The following is a 21178-nucleotide window of genomic DNA, read 5'->3' as shown; positions in this document are numbered from 1 at the left end:
AAATAAATAAATAAATAAATAAAAAACAATCATTATAAATATTTCCATGATTTTTCAAGACCTGGAAACCACAATTCCCTGATATTTTCCCTGTGAGAACCCTGTAGAAATCATAAGAAAGTGTGCATAAGTTGCACACATGCTTTCCACAAACACGCCGTGACTGTATAAACAAACAACTAACAAAACTGCCAGTCTGCAAATACTAAAGACACACAACACAGACAGCATCTGTCCTTTCTTTCACCCAAAAGAGATTTGAGCCCAGCATCAGAGGATGTACTTCCTTGTCCAACAACCAATGTTGTGTAAGACTCTCCCTCTCCATTGGCTCTTCTGGAAATTAGATCGATCCTCCGTGGAGAGACAGTGACCTTTTTCCTGGCCGGCTGATGGATTTGAAGGTTAAAAAAGGCATAAAATATTTTAGCCAGTCATCATCCCTCCAGAGACCGGAGCAGGGAGGGGAGGGAAGGTTGGGCTATCGGGCGAGAGATTTTTTTCTTCTTCTTCAATTTTAGACGTTATAGCAATTTTCCTGATGTCGCTTTTAATTTAGGAGATGAGCAGGGAACACAGCAGTGTTTCGCTTGGCTGTCTCTATGTGTGTGTGCGGGCGTAGTGCTCCAATGAGGACTTTTATTAGATTCATGATGCAGGATAATTAAATAGGCTGGCTTTGGTGGTGTCGTGAAGGGAAAGGATGGTTTGAAACAGCACAGCCACTTAAGGCAATCCCACTGATCAATATAATAGACGTAAAGCTGTGGGTTATTATGAAAAAGGCCAGTGATGCATGGGGAAAATCATTCTTTTCTCTTTGATGTAGAAATAGAGATTACAGAGAAATTGTTCAATTTTTCAAAGTCATAAGCGAAGTAGGAGGAACCTTTGATGGTGTTCCTGTGCCAAATCAAATTGTGAATAAGCTTCAAAATTAATTTCATAGCTTTAATGAAAGTCCAGAATATGCGTTTCTTTTCTCTTTATTGCTTAGCAAATTATTGTAATTGCAATATGCACTACTATAGATTTTCAGTTGAATAAATTACATTGGGATTGATTTGTTTGGGTATGCAGTAAGTGCATTATTTTGCTCACACATACAGCATCTGCCAGCTCTTCAGCGACGAAAATGGCCAACTGCATTGATTCACTGTGTCTACCTATAGACAACATTAGGAACTCTTGCATTCCTCTGCATTAATGGTCCATTTCCTTTGGAGATAGGAAAAACAGGATGTGGGAAGCAGGCAGAGGAAAGGATCAGAGGAAACCTGTGCTGACAAGATGACCACAGAAGGCTGAAGGCTGGCACTTCAACATTTGAGTTTAGTCAAACTCTGTTGGAAACAATGAGGCGTCCATAACAATGAGCCATCTAGATGACCAGATTGATTTCCTGTGCTGATGGGTGGGTGGATTAAGATAGATGTCAGCCGCGCTCCTGCCCTGACCATTTGGTTTCAGGATCAGCGGTTGATGTTCCTGACCCGAAATTAGCAGCTGTCGCTTAATATGACTTTAATTCTTGCCCTCTATCTCTCAATCAGTGTGCACTGCAATGAGATACATGCCATGACAGCTGCACGTGTGGTGACAATTGGAAAAGAACGCAAAGGCAATGCAAGATCATATGACATCGATCACAACTCACTGTGGCCAAAACCGGACTGGCATTGGCAAAATTCTGACCAGCAAAAAGTAAGATAGATCATCTAGTACCAAACAAAATGAAATATAAACAAAATATTGACATAAAAATGCACAAAATTGAATGACTTAATATTATGTGTGTGTGTGTGTATATATATATATATGGAATCTTTTAATTTACCATATATATATATATATATCATTTCATTAAAATATATTTCATTATATGACTAAAAAATATATATTTAAACGATATGTTGAAGTACCAATGCCTATCCATCAGTCTATCTATAAGGTCTGATCAACAGTTTGATACATTTTTTAAGGACAGTTAGTTATGACTCAACTGTACATCCTCATATTGAACATTTTTAATATATCACCACAATCTAAACTCTCTGCATCCCTGTATATCATAATCATACAAATATAGTTTGTCATATTGCAGAGTGCAGCAGAATGCAGTGATGCTGTCCCAGCAGAGACAATAGTGTGCACTAAATTGAGTTGTGTTGCTCCGCTGATAAGCGCTATAATTACATGCATAAATAATTAGGTCGGCAACTCTGCAGGGGTAAGCGTCTTGGACTTATGTTCTAGGAATTCAGGTTATGGCCCTGTCTTCACAGAAACTGCTCAATAAGCACAAAGAAGAAGCTTCCTTAATGGACAGGCTTAACTAAAAATTAAGAGCAGAAAACGGTAGCATGTCGTAAATTATTCATGAATACAGCCAACTCTGTCTCTTTGTCCTAAGGGTGATTTAATTAAGCAAATTATAAATAAAGGAGAAGAATCATTGATGTGGATGACAACAATGCAGGAGCCCAGCAGATCAATGGACCATAATAATGAAGTGACCGGTGGCGATAATCTCCTAAACAGATAGCCGGTACACAATCAATGACTTGTCTAATTGGAACACACTCCGAATCTTCGAGAGTTTGTTTGCTTGTATAATACAAAGGCCAAACCAAGTGGGGCCTGTTTGACTGAGTTAACACAGTTTATTAGAAAGGATGATATAATCAAAATGTCCTTCCTCACACTTCATTTCATTCTGTGTGGCTATATTCATTGGTCTGTTTGCTTGTGCTTTTTATTACAACTTATCAAATGGGAATCAGAAGTGCGGGGAAAAAATCTGATTTAAATATAGAATGAATACAAAGGAAGTTCACAATCTTGTGCATGTGCTCTGCAATTCTGCAAGGATAGAGAGGAAACTGGAAATGAAAAGAAACAGGAAATGGGCGAGTTAAAGGAAGTGAAGCCTCACCTGTTTGACACGGTCAGGGTTGACTGTGGTCTGTGGCTGAAGTATACTAACTGGCTCTGTTTTCTGAGCGCTCTGCGGCATCTCCCGCACCTTCTCCGCAATGAAGTCATGGACGCTATTCAGCGCCTCTACAGTGCCCTGGATCAAGCAGACACGCTCTGTTGTTCCTGAAGGACACACACAAAGAGAACTCCAGTTTAACCTCAGTGCGATTTACAGATGTTGTCCAAAGAGTGCTGTAAAATGATTAAGAAAACCGCAGTGCTGTGATGAGGTGAGGGCCAAAGGAGCATGTATTTCCTCATTATAAAATGTTTTACATGTGAATAAATGAGTAATTGTTTTTAAAATGATTTTTTTTAAATAAACATTCATCCAGGTTACCTCATGGGGGCAGCCAAATTTAGATCACATGACCAGCCAAAAAATACTTTTTAAATACGCTTTCTCTTCCAGAATAAATTAGTAATGTCAGTATAAGTTAGTGCGTAACAAGTCGTCCAAGACGATTACCATGTCATCAAATAAAATATTATAAACCACCCCAATATAATTATTGCACACTGAAATATGCACATGTAAACATAACATTTTATACTAGTGCTGTCAAATAAATTAATCGCAATTAATCTAACATAAAAGTTTTTTGTTTATATATGTGTGTGTGCATAAATATACATATACACAAACACACACACATATATATATATATATATATATATATATATATATATATATATATATATATATTATGCATACATAAATGGGTGTGTACACACACACACACACACACATACATACTACATATAATATATATAAATATAATAATATTTATACACACATATTACAGAAACAGAAACTTTTATTTTAGATGTGATTAATCGATTTGACAGCACTAATATAAATATAATACATAAATATGTAAACAATTATTCTAAATTAAAATTAATTAAAACTGCCATTGGCCAAATCTTTTGAAATTCTGACTAGTGAAGTGTTAGATGACCAATGAATAATACACTACTGTTCAAAGGTTTGGGGTCAGTATGATATCTTATTCAGCAAGGCCAAGGATGCAAGGCTTCTACAAACATATTACACAGCACAACTGTATTTAACATCGATAATAATAAGAAAAGTTTATTGAGCACCAAATCAGCAAATTTGAATGATTTCTGAAGGATAATGTGCACTGAAGACTTAACAAAATTGCACTTTAAAATTTAATTCGTCACCTTTTTTAAGCTCCCTAGTAATCTTTCTAAGCATATTATGTCCCATGTCCCATATTATGTCCCATTTCTAAAGTAACCCATGGTTGTTTTACTGCTTCTGGTTTAAGACGTCAGTACAGCATGTTTTTGCGATTGATGGTGTTTGGAACTGAAACGGTGATGGAATGCTTTTTTCCTTACATGGAAGCAGCATAAAATATCATCAGCTGACAAAATCAGAAATGGCTGATAAAAGAAAACATACTTTCTGTTTTTACTCAACTAAATGATATAATATTATAGTGCACTGTTTGTATGACAGGCACATACAGAGTTTCAGAGTAGTATGTGTTATCAGAGAGTGAATCCGTCAGTCATTGGGTTATCAATCACATTACACGAGAGACTACAGACATTGTGTTAGGAGGCAAACAAGCAGCATTAAAGCATCTGCCCATGTAAATACCATGGATCTATGTACATGCAGACTAAAGTTATGGGAGCAGCTGCAATAACAGTCGCCTGGCAAAGCTACTATTTTTGGCAGCCTATTCACAGAAAGCCTTCCATTAGACGCCCCAAAGTCTCCACTTTCAATTAATTCTGATACAATATCGGCAATTCGACTCCAGTTCCACCATCTCTCCTACAAAACATGAGGAGGTTCAGTGCATGCACACACATACAGTACAAATCACCATTGATTAACTGTGTTTTGGTGCAGACTCTAAAGGAATTAGCCGACTGCGGTTCTCTGATTGGTTACTAATCTTCTACACTATAACAATTTGCCTGAAAGGATATTTATATTCTGGGATATTTATCCTACAAAACCCACACAAAATCACATTGCACCATAAGTGAGACAGTCAAACGTTGTCATTCAGATTCAGAAATAAAGACAAAAGCCTAAAGTAGAAGGGAAGAGGGAAAAAAACGCAACCAGACTGATCCGAAGCCAGAATCTCTTGGCTCCCGAGAGGCTGGGAAGAGAATCGGCCCTTATCGGCATGGTGCAGTAGGGTTTTCCGGTTTCCTTTAACCTTCTATTGTTTAGCATGAAAATAATTGGGTTTGGTCCCAGACTAGCTATATGAAGCCGTGTTAATACACTCAAATTGAGGAATCTCAGGATCATGGATGGGATCTTACAAAAAAGAAAAGAGAAAAAAAGCTTTGCTGAGCTCCCGACAGCTGGCGGCCCAAGAGTAATCTTTGACGGACCAATCGGGGTGGTAGATTATTAGAGCAGAGATCACCATTGTTTTGGCAGGGAGACGAGGGGGTAGGGTGTGGACAACACCAGTCAAACAACTGTCAGAGATGGAGGACTAGTTTTGAAACATGACTTATGTTTATGGTGTATATATATACGGTATACACACAATGACCATTAGTTGAACTCAACATGTTAAATACCAAATAGCTGCACAGGCGAGGTTATAGCATACAAGCAGAAAGCTTATGTGATGTGTTGACTGTCTGGATGAAGAGTTCCTGGAGAGGTTGTGATGTGTCTGTTGTGAGATACTCAGCGGGGTATGGGAAAGGGGTGGGGTGGGGGAGTGTTTAGAAAGAGGTCACTGAGGATCTTCTTTCCTCTTGCAAATGGACGGGACACTTTCTGACACACGTTTAAGTTTCTGCTCATGGAGCTCATTGAAAGTGATGGGCAGTTTGCTTTACCACCCATCCAAACACATAAACACCCCCCTCAACAGCGCTCTGCCTCCTCATTAAGACACACCACATAGTAAGGCTGGGCAATAGTATATTTATACACAATATATTTTATATTATTTGGTTGACAATATAAAATTTACCAACATTTACTTATTAAATGAGAGAGAATTGGTCAAACAAAAACTGGAATGGAGCGTACATGCATACAACTACTACCGTTCAATTTTCTTTTTAAATAATTGTTGTTTTTTCAGCAAGGACGCATTACATTGATCAAAGGGACAATAAATAATTTCACAGTAATACAAAAGATTCTATTTCAAATAAATGGTTCTTGTTCATCAAAGAATATTGAAAAAAATGATCAAAGTTTCCCAAAAAATATTAAGTAGTAGAAACATTTTCAACAGAATAATATAATAAGATAATAATAATAAAGGTTTCTTGAGCATAATTCAGCATGTTAGAATGATTTCTGATGGACCACTGTGAGTCACAGTGCAACTTCTGAAATTAGGGGTTTGGTCTCTAAGCCCAGAGACTATTGATTTTAGAATATGTGTGAGCTTTGTGCTAGTAGCGTTTATGGAAACACAATAACCTTCAATACGGACCAAGAATTAAAACTAAGAAAAGGTATTGGGCAGTGCGGAGGTGTTTTCTATAGTTGCCTAGGGAATGCCTGCTTGGCTGTTCACTCTTGTACTAAATTGTTTTTATACAGTTGTTAAGTCGATGAGTCATTCATTCCTTGTTCTTGTTGCTAGATGGAGCTCCTCTTTGGTGATTTAGCTACTGAGAACATCATTATTATTATTATTGTTGCATGGGCTACCCTATCTTTCTTCACAGGAATGCCAATCTTTTTCCCAAAAGCATGTAAAACAGAGGAGGGCCCTGTTTTCTGTAGTTGCGTGAGTGATGGAGTGTCTGGAAGACTGTTCTAAAGAATAACTCTATCATGACTTCAAAACAGACAATGTAAGTCTATAAGGGCCACTAAACAAAACCACATGAGCATGAACAAAACATTAACATGTAGCCTACTATATGGAATGGAATGTGAGCTCATTAAAAAAAAAGAAGAGCCAATTAAACCTGGTAAACTGTGCAGTAATATGAGGTAATGCCTAGATCCTGCAAATTATTTAGAGAGAGAACAGAAACATGGTGGCTCATAGCAAGGATGGATATTTTGGTCATTTTGTTTACTTGAGTACTAGACAGATAAATCTTAGGAGTATTCAAGGACGGCGGAAAGACGCGTATAGATCTGCATTATTTTGTTGGTCTATGTACAGACGTTGTTTTTAAGGTGTGTCAGGTTAAAAATAGTCTAGCAGAAACGTGTCACAAGACATCGCTCTGTTCCAGCTCTGTCTAGCTGTTTGAAAAGGAGAAAGCGTCCTGTGTGAACGCCCTCTAATCTCTGCTACTGCTGCCACGGATGGAGAGTTAGTGTTGGTGCAAATTGCTGTTGCATACTGTTGAAAATGACACCATAATCAATCCCCCCCAAAAATACGTTTTTTTTTTTTTTTTTAAGGTTTGCATGTAGTTTGATTTCTTGTTTCCAAAACTATAATGATAATAATATGGTAATGATAATAAATCTAAATCAAATTTATAGCGGTATATGTTTTTCACAAAATTATATAAAAAAGTGATTAAAAATCAATTAGGCTTAAAGTGGTAGATGATGTTTCCTAAACTATTCAAAAAAATTATAATAAAAAAAAAAGAAATTGGTCACATTTTAGATTAGAGTCCAACTCTCACTATTAACTAACTATTAACTACCTAATTACTGATTAATAGTTAGTTTAGGTATTGGGTAGGATTAAGGGATGTAGAATATGGTCAAGCAGAATAAGGCATTAATATGTACTTTATAAGTACTAATAAACAGCCAATATCATTATGCATGCTAATAAGCAATTAGTTAATAGTGAGAACTGGACCGTAAGCTAAAGTGTTACCAAAAATTCATGAGCAGGTAGATGTTTCCTAAACCAGATGCCGAGAGCTTGTCCATTTGAAGAATAGTGCAGTGTCATGTAGATCACAAATGCTGATCACAAGTCCCACAACACCAAAAGCTGCTAGATGGATTGACCCATTGATTGACAAGATCCAGATTGGGCACTGAACCCATATAAATGTCCACAGCAGGCTCAATAACCAATTAAACTGCTGCGTACCACATGACAAATGAGAACAGCTGCCGGAAACACATGGAGAATCTTTCAGAATATACAGCGTACGGGCTTGTCCAAGAAACGTCTCTACGCCATATCTCAATATGAGCAAATTTTGTCAAGCTTCCTGATTGCCTCACTCCAAAGAGTCCAACAGCGGCCTTAGAGAATTCATGAACATACGGCCCTGCCTGTGGACGAGGTTACAGATGTTTCCTGGCTTTGGTGTTAGGAGAAAGAAAAAAGGGGGGGGAGAAAATGAGAGCGAGAGGAAGAATGAGTTGGGGAGGTGGGGGGAATAAAAAAACTAGCCATCTCCCTTCCTCGGTGACTCGTATTTTCCTGTCCGCCCATCAAAGGGCGGCTGATTGCAGCCTCCACGTACGAGTCCCTTAGGAGCACATGGACCATTGTTTTAGCATGGAGCACCCACTACAAGATGAAGCGTTGACTGCAGAGACGAGCAAATTAAAACAGGGGACACCTGGGTCCTGTTGGTGTCAGTGTGCACCATTATGTTAATAACTACATGAATGTTTGGGATAGGGCCAGTCCAGACATATGACATAAGACACATCACCACAGCAACTGGCAGACCCTGAAAATATTGTGGGGCAGCTGCTAATGACGTAATGTGTTTTTATTTTAAAACAGAAAGGAAGGGGTGTTGCATGTGCTTATGTAATCATGAACAGTAAAAAGGAATAAGAAAGATGGGGATTGGAAATTCGGAAAGAGTTTCCATTCAAATCTCTTTATGCTGTTTGAACCGGTATTTTATAGTCTGTCAGGCTGGATGGACACTCCAAATCCAGACGTTTCTTTATGGGCCTAAACTAACCCATGTCAGCAGTCACTAGGGCAGATGGGAATCTCACTTTCCAAGTCTTCTTAAAGGGATAGTTCCCCCAACAAACCTTTGTTCCTTGTGTCTTTGTTCCAAACCTTTATGACTTTCTTTTTTTTTTCTGTGGAACACAACAAAAGTTATTTCGAAGAATTCTTCAACTGTTTTTGGCCGTATAATGAAAGTTAATGGGGTCCAAAACAACATTGTGCCCTACTGACTTTCATTGTATGAACACAACAAACAAACAAACAATCTTTTCAATATATTTTCTTTTGTGTTCCACAGAAACAAGCAAGTCATGCAGGTTTAGAACAACACGAGGGTGAGTAAACGATGACAGAATAAAAATTTCTAAGTGAACTTGGATCAGTTCGGCTCTGCCTTTCCAATGCAACAAGCCTCTTTAAACGGCAGAGGAAGGATAGAAGGGTCTCCAAAGAATAACAAAGGATCTGGAAGAAAGAGTGAATTCCTCTTCAGTGATGTCACTCTTATTGAGAAGTGCTGGGTTTGTCCACCCCTTTTCCTCAGTTTGACCTAAGCCGTCCCCAGCCCCCCACATCTATAGTGACGTCGCCATGGATACGGGGCCCATGTCGTGCAAACAGCTGAAGAGATGCCTGGCCTGGGCTGAGATCCTGTCCTCATCTTTTCCCTAATGTTCTCTCTCACCCTCTCAAGACCTTCCTGCACACCCCTCCAAGACCTCACAGAAGGACAAAGAGAGCAAGAGACAAAACAACATGCAGTGAGTGAGAAAGAAACACAGTGAGTAAAGGAACGCGATTAAAGGGAAAGCAAAAGAGATTCTTTATTCAATATGTCCAACCCATCAATAAAGAGAGGATAGAGGGGGTAACATTACTCAGAGAGAAACTAAACTCTCTAAAAAGAAAGATGAAGAATGAAAAAAGAGGTAGGAGATGGGAAGGGGGGTCTAAACTTTCCTGCCAGGTGCCTAACACTGTTTCAAAGGCTCTGGGGAGCTTTTCCACTTTGGCTTAAAAAAGGATATTTTCCTCAACTGTTGTAATCTGTGCATTTTAGATGTGATGTGATATATTTAGGGCTGTCAATTTAAGAAATGTAATAAAAAATGTATTAGTCACGCCCCCCTGACCATTCCATAAAATAGTAGCTGGGAAAAATAGAACAGAATAATAAAAAAAAGAGCAAGGATCTCTAGACATGTTCTTCAAAGTGGTGCTCAAGTGCGAGATGCTGAAAAACGAAGCATATGGCAAAACGTAAATAATTACATATATAACTTAATATACAAAATAGTTTGTGATATCACTGTTTTCAAAAATTTGCAACCTACCTACATTATTGTTCAAGCATTTGGGGTCGGTAGGATTTTTTAAATGTTATGTTATGATCACCAAGGCTGCATTTATTTGATCAAAACTATAATATTGTGAAATATTATTAAAATTTTAAATTGATCTCAACTTAAAAACAATTTTTTATTTTAATTATATTTTAAAATGGAATTTATTCCTGTGATGCAAAGCTGAATTTTCAGCCTCATTACTCCAGTCTTCAGTGTCACATGATCCTTCAGAAATCATTCTAATATGCTGATTTGATGCTCAAGAAACATTTCTTATTATTATTATCACTGTTGAAAACTGTTATGCTGCTGAACATTTTTTATGGAAACCATGATGCATTTTTATTTTCAGATTTCTTTGAAATATAATTTTTATTTCTTTTAAATATATATATTTTTGTAACAAAGGGAAAGTACTTTCCAAAAAAAAAAAAAAAGTAATACTATCCCCAAACTTTTTAATGACCTCAAACCTTTGAATGGTAGTGTTTGTCTATTAACATCTAAATAAATGTGTAATGTTATGTAATGTCTTTGAATTATCTTTATTTGTGTGCAAATACATCTTGTGATCATTCAAAATAATGAACTGCCGTTTCATGTAACTAATTCCATTAAAAAATGTAACCGAGTGACTTCCCGGATATATTTCTTACATTTCACATATGAAACGAATAAAAATAAAGACTGGGTCCATGAGCTTAGACACTGACTCACTGTTGATGAGGAAATGACTCGAGAGGCAACCGAGGCCAACTCCACGGGTGTGTTATGCAGATTTCTGAAGAGGGAACTGCATTTAGAGATGGCTAATCTCAAGGGACAGAAGAAAGAAAGGGACACGACTGCCAAAATGGGTCGTTTCAAAAGACATTTCAGTCTGTAATCCTATGTGACTCGGTTCTTAAACTCAGATTTCGCAAACCTAAGCCCTGAAGATCACAACCAGCTATTTACTGTCATAAATCTGTTGCATACAAACCTATAGGCTATAAGTCAAATAAGAATGTGATGTTATTTCTGGACGAATACCTCACATTCTGACTCGCAACTTGAACTCGCGAACTGAAAGTTTAACAAACTAGTCTGAGCAGCGCTTCACTTAACACTCATGACTTTGGCGAAACATCATCGATAGCTGCATGAGTTACGTCTTCTAATAAAAATATCAAAAGGTATTTTCAGCAGATCTTTTTTCGAAAGAGTTACAGCCCCTGATTTATGGCTGCTGATGCTTAAACAGACCAGTTGCCTTTGCCTTGCAGGGGAACGGAGAGAAGGTGTAAAATCCATAGATGCTTTAGTGTTTGCTCCTTGTTAGAGGCGACCCTGCTTTACAGCCAATGAATTTACTGCTGAAATGATTTCAAGTGTTACACAGACTATGGTTTCAGTCAGACCTTCCACACACTTGAGAGGGATTATATGTATTTTGTATTTGTTTCTAGTCATGTGCATTTAACACTGGGACTGAGACTCTATTACAAATCCATTGGATCTGTTTGTGAAGATTTACCAAAACCATCTATCCTCAAGAGGATCTTGTGGATGTTAAGTTAGCACTTTGGTTCAGCTTACTTCATGTAACGAGCAACCAAACTGCTCAGCCAGATCCAACACATGTCTAACGGCTTGTTATACTGAATGCACGCTAACCAGAGCACAATGCCTGACCCGCGTGTCAACATGCACATACAGTAATACACTGTTTGCTTGTCGCACACCTACGCAACAACTCTTTTCATTTTTCACCATGTATCAATTCACTTCAAAACGTGCTTGAATTAAGCCATTAGAGCAGGAATTTTATCACGCTCAAACTCACACATGTACACTGCCTGGTAACCCATAGTGCATTTGCAATCTCTAAAGGCCGGTGTGGTAACTGGAGCTGGTGTGAATTCCAGGCTTGCACAAATGATTCAAACAGTGACTGATGGTCATCTACATTAGGGTACAGAGAAGAGAGTAACCCACTGGCCCCCATAATTCAGTACATAGTGTGTGGACGACGCAATTAAGATCCCTCCTCTACCTCTTTCCATCCTTTAATATGAATAATGAAGCTGTAAGAAAGCTGCAGAGAGGAGAAAACTGAGCAAGATAATGGAGAGGTTGTGTCACAATGCTTTTGTCATCACATTCCAGTTAGCCCCATAGGAGGCGCAAAACTCTCTGGGCGCTTGGTAAATGTCCATCAGTCCCTCTGTTTTGTTTACTTACAGATTTTTGTGCCTTTCAAATATTTCTAATTTGCAATGTTTCCATAATCAGGTACATGATCATCTAAGGACAAAAATTGGAAGGAAAACCAACTAGGTGTATGCTGCTAATGTGTAACTGGGACTGTAACATGGAAAATTAACACTGTGCCTTATAATATGAGAGAGACTATATGAAAGCATTAAACAAAGAGAGCTCCATTTGCAAAATGAGTTGAATTTTGAACCAAGTATCTTTGTAAAAACACTTAGCAGTGCACTAGAAACATTAGTCCATTTTGCTAACCATAAATTGCAAGTTAATGAGAGTGGAGGAGGATTAAGTTTACGGGATCAGAAAAATCGAATTAGAAAAGCTAACAGAGTAAGATTATGGTGAGCAACAGGAAAACGTGGCATTATTATTACAATATCAGAATGCTAACATAGCATAGCCTGTTTGCGACTCTCAAAACACTTCCTTCTTAAATCTGCATTTAAATGCTTTTCCCGTCCACATACTCCGTGTCCTCAACTCGTTGAGCGCATCTCCCTGCGGAGGTATTGGGTTCCACACAAGTGCTCGGAGCCCAACACACACCTGTCTCGGCTTGCCTGCTGTCCATCAAAGATGTCTAAACATTGCCCGTCTGAACGATAGGCAGATTGAGTCAGCTGGTATGGCTGCCCCAAACAACCTACAACAAGACAATCCAAACCTGCTGCCGCTTCCCCCAACGCTGTCATGTCCAAGCACTGCTAATTGCTAAGAGTCCTCTCCGGTCTGGGCCTCCTCCACTGGCCTGTGAGTCATCTCTTCCGAGCCGATTGAGGCGCTGAGGCCTGAAGGTCCAGGGCCAGCTTTCTGCTCTGGTTCTTTATCAGCGCTTTCAGTGTCTCCGAACCCTGAGCCAAGATTCAGTTTCCAGCCCACTCCTTATCGCAACCCTTTACCACTAACTTCTTTTATTTATTTATTTGTCTGCTGCAAGAGACCACTAGAAGAGCTTTCTGTTTTTATTCTCCAGTGCCATGTTTTCAGTTTTCTACTTTTCATAATGTGTATTAATCTGCTTGAGTTTACTCAACAGTTGACCTTATCCATAGCAACGGGAGAATGCCTGCCGTTTTACATCATGCACACAATCTGTTCCCCATTTCGTACAGCTGGAATTCGAGTGAGGCAATGGGGTTAAGGAGCCAAGCAAGGCCGGAGAAGTCGACCTGAAAATGAGACACCCCCACCCCACCGCCTTTTAAGGCTCTCAGCACCATGAGAATATACTGACAGGCGCGCAGAAATAAAGAGTGCTTGAAATGAACATGCACTGAATGCAATTGCCAACATATGAATGGATCTCGCATGTGCATGCAGATGTGCAGACAGAAGGCGTTTGTGTAATACAGAGCTGGTGGTCCAAGAAGCAGCCACGTCACTTCTCAAATGTTGGTTGGGTTGAATTGAAGAATTGGCTCCTTTTCAAATCAAAGTCTAAATCTGAAATGAATTGGCTACACCGCACAAGAATCCGAACTGAAATTTGACCTGGAATGACCAGAAGAGAACAGAACAGTTCCGGAACAGAACAGAGAACAGTTCCGGTATTCTTTACATTCATTTTTCCCATAGGGATTTTTTAAAAAGTCTTTGTTAAAGAGATGAACCAAACCTACCAGTTATGAGGTGAATCACAACACAACAAACTTTGATTTGAAGCAAAAAAGTAATTGAAGAGACAAAGGTACAAGAATGTGTATTTAACAGCTTCAAAGAGAGAAAGAACTACAATCCCATGAAGCATTGCGAATGACGATCAAATAAAAAATGGATAAATATTAATATGTACTGCATATATATATATATACTGGTTTGAAGAAGCAGATCATCCGGGTACTTTCTGCCAACTCTGTTATGAATACTATGAATTCGGACATACTTCTTTTGTCATATACTGTTTTTCTCCTACTATATAGTAGGGAAGTATGCAATTTCTGATGCAGCCTTGGTGTGATTTGATCTATTCTCTAATTGGGAGAGATTTCTTTGCAGAAACATGGGTAATGTAGTTTCTCACCAGGATGCCAGCTGTTAAACAATTATTTCAAAAATACATGACTTCAACAAAAGCATATACCGTTAATTAACAACCTCGTAACTCACAGTGGGTCTGTCTTTAATAGTTTATAAGTTATTGAAAAATATCGATTCCCCTTTGGAGAAAATTAATGGAATTTTTACTTCCAGAACCCAGCTGTTCAAATTAATTTGCAATTCAAAATTGAAATGTATTGCAATTGTCTCATTTTGCTTTTCTCCTTAAAAAATGGTTATATTAATTTCTTTCAATTTCAGTTCTTTTTAAATCTACTTCCTTACATTTGGATTCGAACAATTGTGCATCCTGTTTGCTACCTCAATTTCAAGTCAATTCAAATTTAGAAAGTAAACAAGAATTTAAAAGGCATTCTCAATTTAATTGTGAACAATGCACAACCCTGCAGCACAGACAATCATGACACTGCCTCAGGTCACCATTACGACAGTCAGCTAGTGCAGCTCTACAGACACAACCGAGAGTCACTTTACTTGCTGTACAATTAGGATTCAGCTCCAAAGCCCCTTTAGGCCGCCTTAGGTAAACCTACAGCTCATGTCTAAAAGGACGTGATCAGCACTGCCTGTCAGGAGAAGTTTCATTTAGCTGCGGCTGCCAAAATGCATACGTAACCAGAGCCATTATTCAGCTCTGCTGAGGGATTTTCAGGAGTTAGCAAACGCCACTCCGAATGAAGAAGCTCCCCGTTAGGAACACAGAAGCATTACGCTTATTTCTTCGGTTAAAGGGTGTGGGTGTCTTCACAATTGACTTGGCTTTCATCCTCCTTCCTGAAATTTGGCATAGAGCTCCTGGCACTGGCCAGCCAAACCCTGTGCAGTAAAGTGCTAACATTTCATGACAAAGGAGGCTCTGAAACGCTGCCCCCTCTGCCTGCACCTGCCCTGCGTGGGCAAGGGAGGTGAAACAGTGGGTACGAAGGTTGAAAGCACTGATTGTGAAGTGTTCAGTGCACGTGTGGATCTTCCCCCCTCTGCTTCCAGTTTTGTCTTGAAAACTGAGAGATTAGGAAAAACAAACAGGAATCTTTTTAATGTGTTTTATCCTTGCTTATTTACTTGAAGTTTTTTAGGGAAAGCCCGAGTGGTGCATCAACTAAATGTTTTGGGGAACATTTGGCTTTGGCGATAGCTGAGAAGCAAATAGCAATTAGCAATCAGCAAAATAGCAATTAGCAATCTCCTTTGTGTCTGCGGTCGAAGGTTTCATGTGACTGAAAAGGCAACATCATACAGCTTGGTTGCAACAAGAATAGCAAACTATAATCTGCATCTTTGTTTCACTAGAAAAAAAAAACACTGATACATTTGCATATATATTTACTTTTGTCATTGATTTTAAATATACATATATATAGGCTATATCATTGACAAAAGGAAAAAAGAAAAAAAGAAAAAAAATTATATACACACACACATATATATATATATATATATATATATATATATATATATATAATATTTTTTCTTTTGTCAATGATGTGTGATGATTATAAACAATTACATATAAAACAATATACAATCAAATATATTTCATATTTTTAACTATATAATTATATAACTATATATAATTTACTTCTTTTTTATGATTTCTTTGTTGATGGAAAAAATTACAGACACAGCTGTCTCTTCAGAACAACAAAAGGTATCAAATCAAAGTGACAATTGGTTGATGTCAATAGGCAGCACCCATCCCAGTCCTCATGCTACATAATTCTAGAAGGCCATGATCACATGACCATCTCAAGAGGTCCCCTTGAGGAACAACTGTTCTCCCCAGATCCAAAGCTGACCCACAAACAGCTCTAGCAACCTATGCTTTAGTGCCAGAGATGATCAAATAGGCTGTACAATCTCTCTGGATATTATATCAAATAGCAGTCTTGCATTTAGATATCTGTGCATGCAAATTCCCAATTGTATCCTCTCTAACCCATAGTTGACGCATAGACACACACTACTCCTACAAGACTAAAGGGGTCAAAGATAATTAGCCGTGGCCGATCTGTTGCAATTAATACGAGCATACAGCCGGTGTGTTGAAGGGAACGTTCCGACAGCTGACGGGGGACGAAGGAGAAATGAATCACTGGTCTGGTGGGCTCAAGGTGGTAGTGAGTGTGTGAGAGAGGGAAAGGGAGTTTGGGGGGTCATTCAGTGGGGATTAGAGATTTTGGGAGGCAAATGGGCGGAGTGGGAGGCAGCTGCGGAACTCTGTGCCTTTAGAGGCTCTGTTGAGGCACAGAGGGGGAGCTTTGTCCCCTCTGCGAAGAGGCTGGATCTGCTCCAAAAAGAAACCCACCGCCAACACTCAATACTCTTCTTTGTCATCCCTCACCACCTTCCGTTTTAGAGGAAAGGTGCCCCCCTATTCTACACAATGCAGCTTTCCATTGTCCTAATCTTATGTAAGGGGCTTTTCTCATTTAAGCCCCAAATGTCTCAGCACAAATGCTAAATTGCCCCAAATGCAGGACACAGGCATTAAATGATTTTGCACTTATAACCTCATTATGCAATGGGAGGGCATGTCACAGCAACCGGCAAGCCAGGTGTCATGATGGTGGATCTACGATTAAAGAAATGTGCTGGAGGCTTTTGTGTCTTTTGATTGTGCTTCAGTGAAAAAATGATTACTAATCAAATGGCTTTATTAACATGGTGATGTTTGAGTTTTGATTAAAGATGGATTCTGAATAATTATTCTGTTGATTAAGTTTTATTATTAATTATATATTAATCTTAATGTAACTCAAAATTATTTGCATATTTATAATTTTTTTATTGGCAATTTTGAGAATATTTATATTATTTTAGTTCAGAAATCTAACGAGAACCTTGTTGAATATAAGTAAATTTCAAGAATAATATATTATTAAAAAATGTATATATATATATATATATATATATATATTTATTTATTTATTTATTATTATAAAAAAAAAAAATGTATATATATATATATGCTACAACAAAAATTATAAAAATTATTTTAAAGGTACGGTTGGTGTTTGCGTTAAGCTTTAATCGGCCAGTGAGAGCAACAGGACATCTGCCACCGCTTTTTTTTCCTTCGCGGGAACTTCAAAATGGAGGCCATGCCATTATGCGATTGGCTGCCGGAGTCTAAGGCCTCTCTACGTGACTGGACTGCAAGAGTATCCATCCTTACTGCGGCTGACTCTCTCTCTCTCTCAGACCACGCTTCTGTCTCGCCCTAAGCCCAGAGGCAAACATCGGCACAGAAGCGAGAGACATCTTTGTCGCCTGTCTACCTGCCTGCTGTAGCTGGGGAAACAGAGAAAGACGGCTATAATGATGATGGTAGAGGGGAACCTCTTGCCTCAAGAGCCGTCACTTTAATTCCCATCTCTGAGGCAACCAAGTGTAGAGACTAACAAAGCATGCTTTGTCTCTAAGGGGGGAGTGAGAACCCGTAGGGAGGAGGGCGTGTCTGTGACAAAGGGGGATGGGGGGTGTCGGCCCCGTCAGCTCTGCACCAAACCCCAGGAGAGGTCGCACCTTCGTGGGACAGATCCTGTGCACCTTGCGTGCAGCTATAAGACATGAGAGTCACAATCTAGACAAGGCTGGAAAATCTAATGCTGTTTTTAGATTGTTTACAATTTGAATAATTTAAAGCTTTTGTGTACAATAACACAAGAGGGACTTGAGTACCAATGTAAAGCACAAAAAAAAAAAAAATGGTATTAAAAAATGTAAGTATTACACATTTGAGAAGATTTTTTTTTTTACATTTACAAGCCTTACAGTATCACTAAATCAATTTCCTGTACTCGTGCCAAAAAATATATCCACTTATCCAAATCGATATACATTTACATTACATTTATAAATTATTTCATCCAAAGCGACTCACTTTTACCAAAAGTTGCACGTAAGCTTCTCTCGGCAAAAGTATGTAAATATCCATGCATATAGATCAAATCTGTTAAGCTCCTGCATTGCTGAGCTTTGAGCGTGGGGGGTTGGCTTTTACTGATGAGCTCATCATAAAATGTGCAGCAGATGACAGAGTGAACGCAGCGAGAGAAGAGGATGGCTGTCTCCCACTGACACATTCATCATCTCTACACCACTGACAGACTCAGACAAAAGCACAGAGACAGGCCCACTTATGTAACACGTCAGGACTCCCACTGACACCCTGGATGCATTTCTACATAAAAAGGGACTTGTTCGATACAACAACTACTACCACTACTATGAGTTAACAGATATGTGCTATTCAATATGATTGATAACTATTTATTTTACAGCATTAGTCAGTTTTCAGAGACTGGTATCTAAAGAGCTTGCTGGTCGATGTCTGATAAGATGCTGATGTATGCATAATCATTTAATGATGGCAATTATATGTTGAGATTTGTATTCCGAAATGAATTATATATTATATTATAATGATCTAATAAATATATTTATATTTATAAATAAACCATATGGATATATACTATAAATAAATAACATTTATTATATATAATTTAAGGTTCTGAGCAATAATAATGCTGTTAATCTCAAAATCAGCAATTAAAAACTGCATTGTGTTAAACAAATTCAGTCAACTGAGATTTACACGGTGCACAGCACTCTCACTTTTGCCAGTCTCCTATACACTCTTGTTTTTTGTCTCCGCATCATCACACACACACACTAACACCTCCTCAGGCAGATGGGAGACCAGCCTGCGCGCCTGCACCTCCCCCCAAACTTGAGGAGATGTGTCGTCAACAATGTCAAAAGCTTCTATTGTCATTATGAGTGGCCCACCACTCCTCTTTGTCCTACACAGTTTAGACCCATCATTGACCATTCAAACAATTAGATATTCAATCACTCCTCCCCCTTCACTGTGTCATTCCCCTCTCAACTTCTTTCCATGTCTGCATCTTTTTGTCCTAGTGTTTCGGAGGGACCAGACATAACTGCACCGTCATAAATATATAAAATTCCTTGATATACTCCGACAGAGACACAAACACTCACAACTTCGAGTCTAATATGAGAAATGACAGGAGTGTCAGGCGGTAAGCTCAGTGTCAGAGGTTATTATATAGACCATGGGAAGGACTTACAGATGGGTCAAACATTTGGAGGGATATTTTTGGCTCTCAAATCCAAGATCCTCCTTGTCAGAATCCACTATTCCGCACATCGCCCAAGCATGGGACAGTTATTGAGGTCCTAAGCTCTGTGCCCATAAGCTCTCGCCCACTCGGTGCCTGGTCTAATGATGCACAGTCTGAGGGATGACAGACAGGGAACGCCGCTGAGACCTACAGGAATGCTGGATTATAGGCTCTCAGATCTACAAAATGGTTTACCGTTATCTCATAACTGGCTTCAGTTTCTAGAACTGACATCAACTTATTTGTTTTTACTGTTTCCATGAGAGACTATTAAAAACAATCCAAACAAGTTGCATGATGAAAATGCCTATTATAACAAGCGCTATGCGAAATACTGGCTCCGGACGAGCAGGACCGTATGCAGTCGCAGCCCGGTGGAGGATCTGAATAGGTCGATATTCAGAAAGCTGTGTGTATTTCAAATTTTTTTGACTGATTTGATGATTCTAACATATAAAAAAAAAAAAATTAAGTCAATTCAGCAGTCAATCAGTCAAAATTGGTGCTGAAATTCAGAAGAAAAAAGAAAGATTAAAGTAATAGTTTACCCAAAAATAAAAATTCTGTCTTGTTCCAAACCTGTATAATCATATCAGTAGTAGTCAACCAATGGTTTTTTTTTTTTGTAATATGCCGATATCATATGATATGATCTATATCATATCGGCCATCTGATATAAATCCGATATATATTATATCACACGATTTAATATAAAGATAGTAAATAACAAATGCTACAACTAAATTTATATTTATTTTACAAAATTAGAAATAATTAGAAAATTAATCATATTATTTGAAATATATTTGATTAAAAAAAAAAGGAAATCAATAAAATAGATAAGATTTACATTTTAGATAGTAACTTCTTGATTCTAGTAAACTAATGAAGACGGAGAATGGAAAATCCTCTGCGTCTTGTTAGCTCTGTCAAAATAAAAGTCTCAGTTCATCTAGACAAATGTATTGGCCAATGTGATAAAAAAAAAAGAAAAAAAAGTAAAATATCGGTCAGCATATCGGTAGGCCACTATATGACTGGCTTATAAAATGAAAGTCCATAAAATGAAAGTCAATCGTTTTTTTTTTACTTCCCAATCTTCATTCAATTATCTTTTTTTGTGTTCCTCAGAAGACAGAACATCATACAGGTTTGGAACGACATGACGGTAGGTGAATAATGACAGAGTTTTCATTTTTTTAAGTGTGGGTCTGCAGGTAAGCCTCAGTGTTTCTGAGCCAGTAATGCGAAAGATCGCACTTTAATGTTCTGTTACACACATCCCCTCTCAACGCTGTTGAATCGAGGTGAAAATTATCAAAATGATTTAGTCAGTGTACTTCCTGGGTGGAAGGAGATTGGCTTTTCAAAATTGAAGGGATGGCACCTGCTATTCTCTTCAGTTCTCATGGTGAATTTTATCCTTTATCCTGTCTATTTGCAGTGGCAGGATCGATCAATAGTATTTGTACTGAAGCCTCATAGAGATGCACTAGAGAT

At 38.3% G+C, this 21178-nt stretch overlaps 1 protein-coding gene across 2 annotated transcripts in view; it reads right to left on the bottom strand.

Moving 5' to 3' along the window:
- Positions 1-21178, bottom strand: part of nova2 (NOVA alternative splicing regulator 2) — a 52865-nt gene that overhangs the window by 16418 nt on the left and 15269 nt on the right. For both annotated transcript variants that reach the window (XM_082180534.1, XM_082180535.1), the window contains one exon: positions 2936-3102. In XM_082180534.1, the coding sequence (XP_082036660.1) occupies positions 2936-3102 (167 nt within the window). The remainder of the gene's footprint in view (positions 1-2935; positions 3103-21178) is intronic.

The sequence above is a fragment of the Leuciscus leuciscus genome, assembly GCF_965113295.1.
Source record: "Leuciscus leuciscus genome assembly, chromosome: 9".
Lineage (NCBI taxonomy): Eukaryota > Metazoa > Chordata > Actinopteri > Cypriniformes > Leuciscidae > Leuciscus > Leuciscus leuciscus.
Note: the sequence above shows the minus strand (reverse complement) of the source record. Positions and strands in the feature narration are given on the sequence as shown.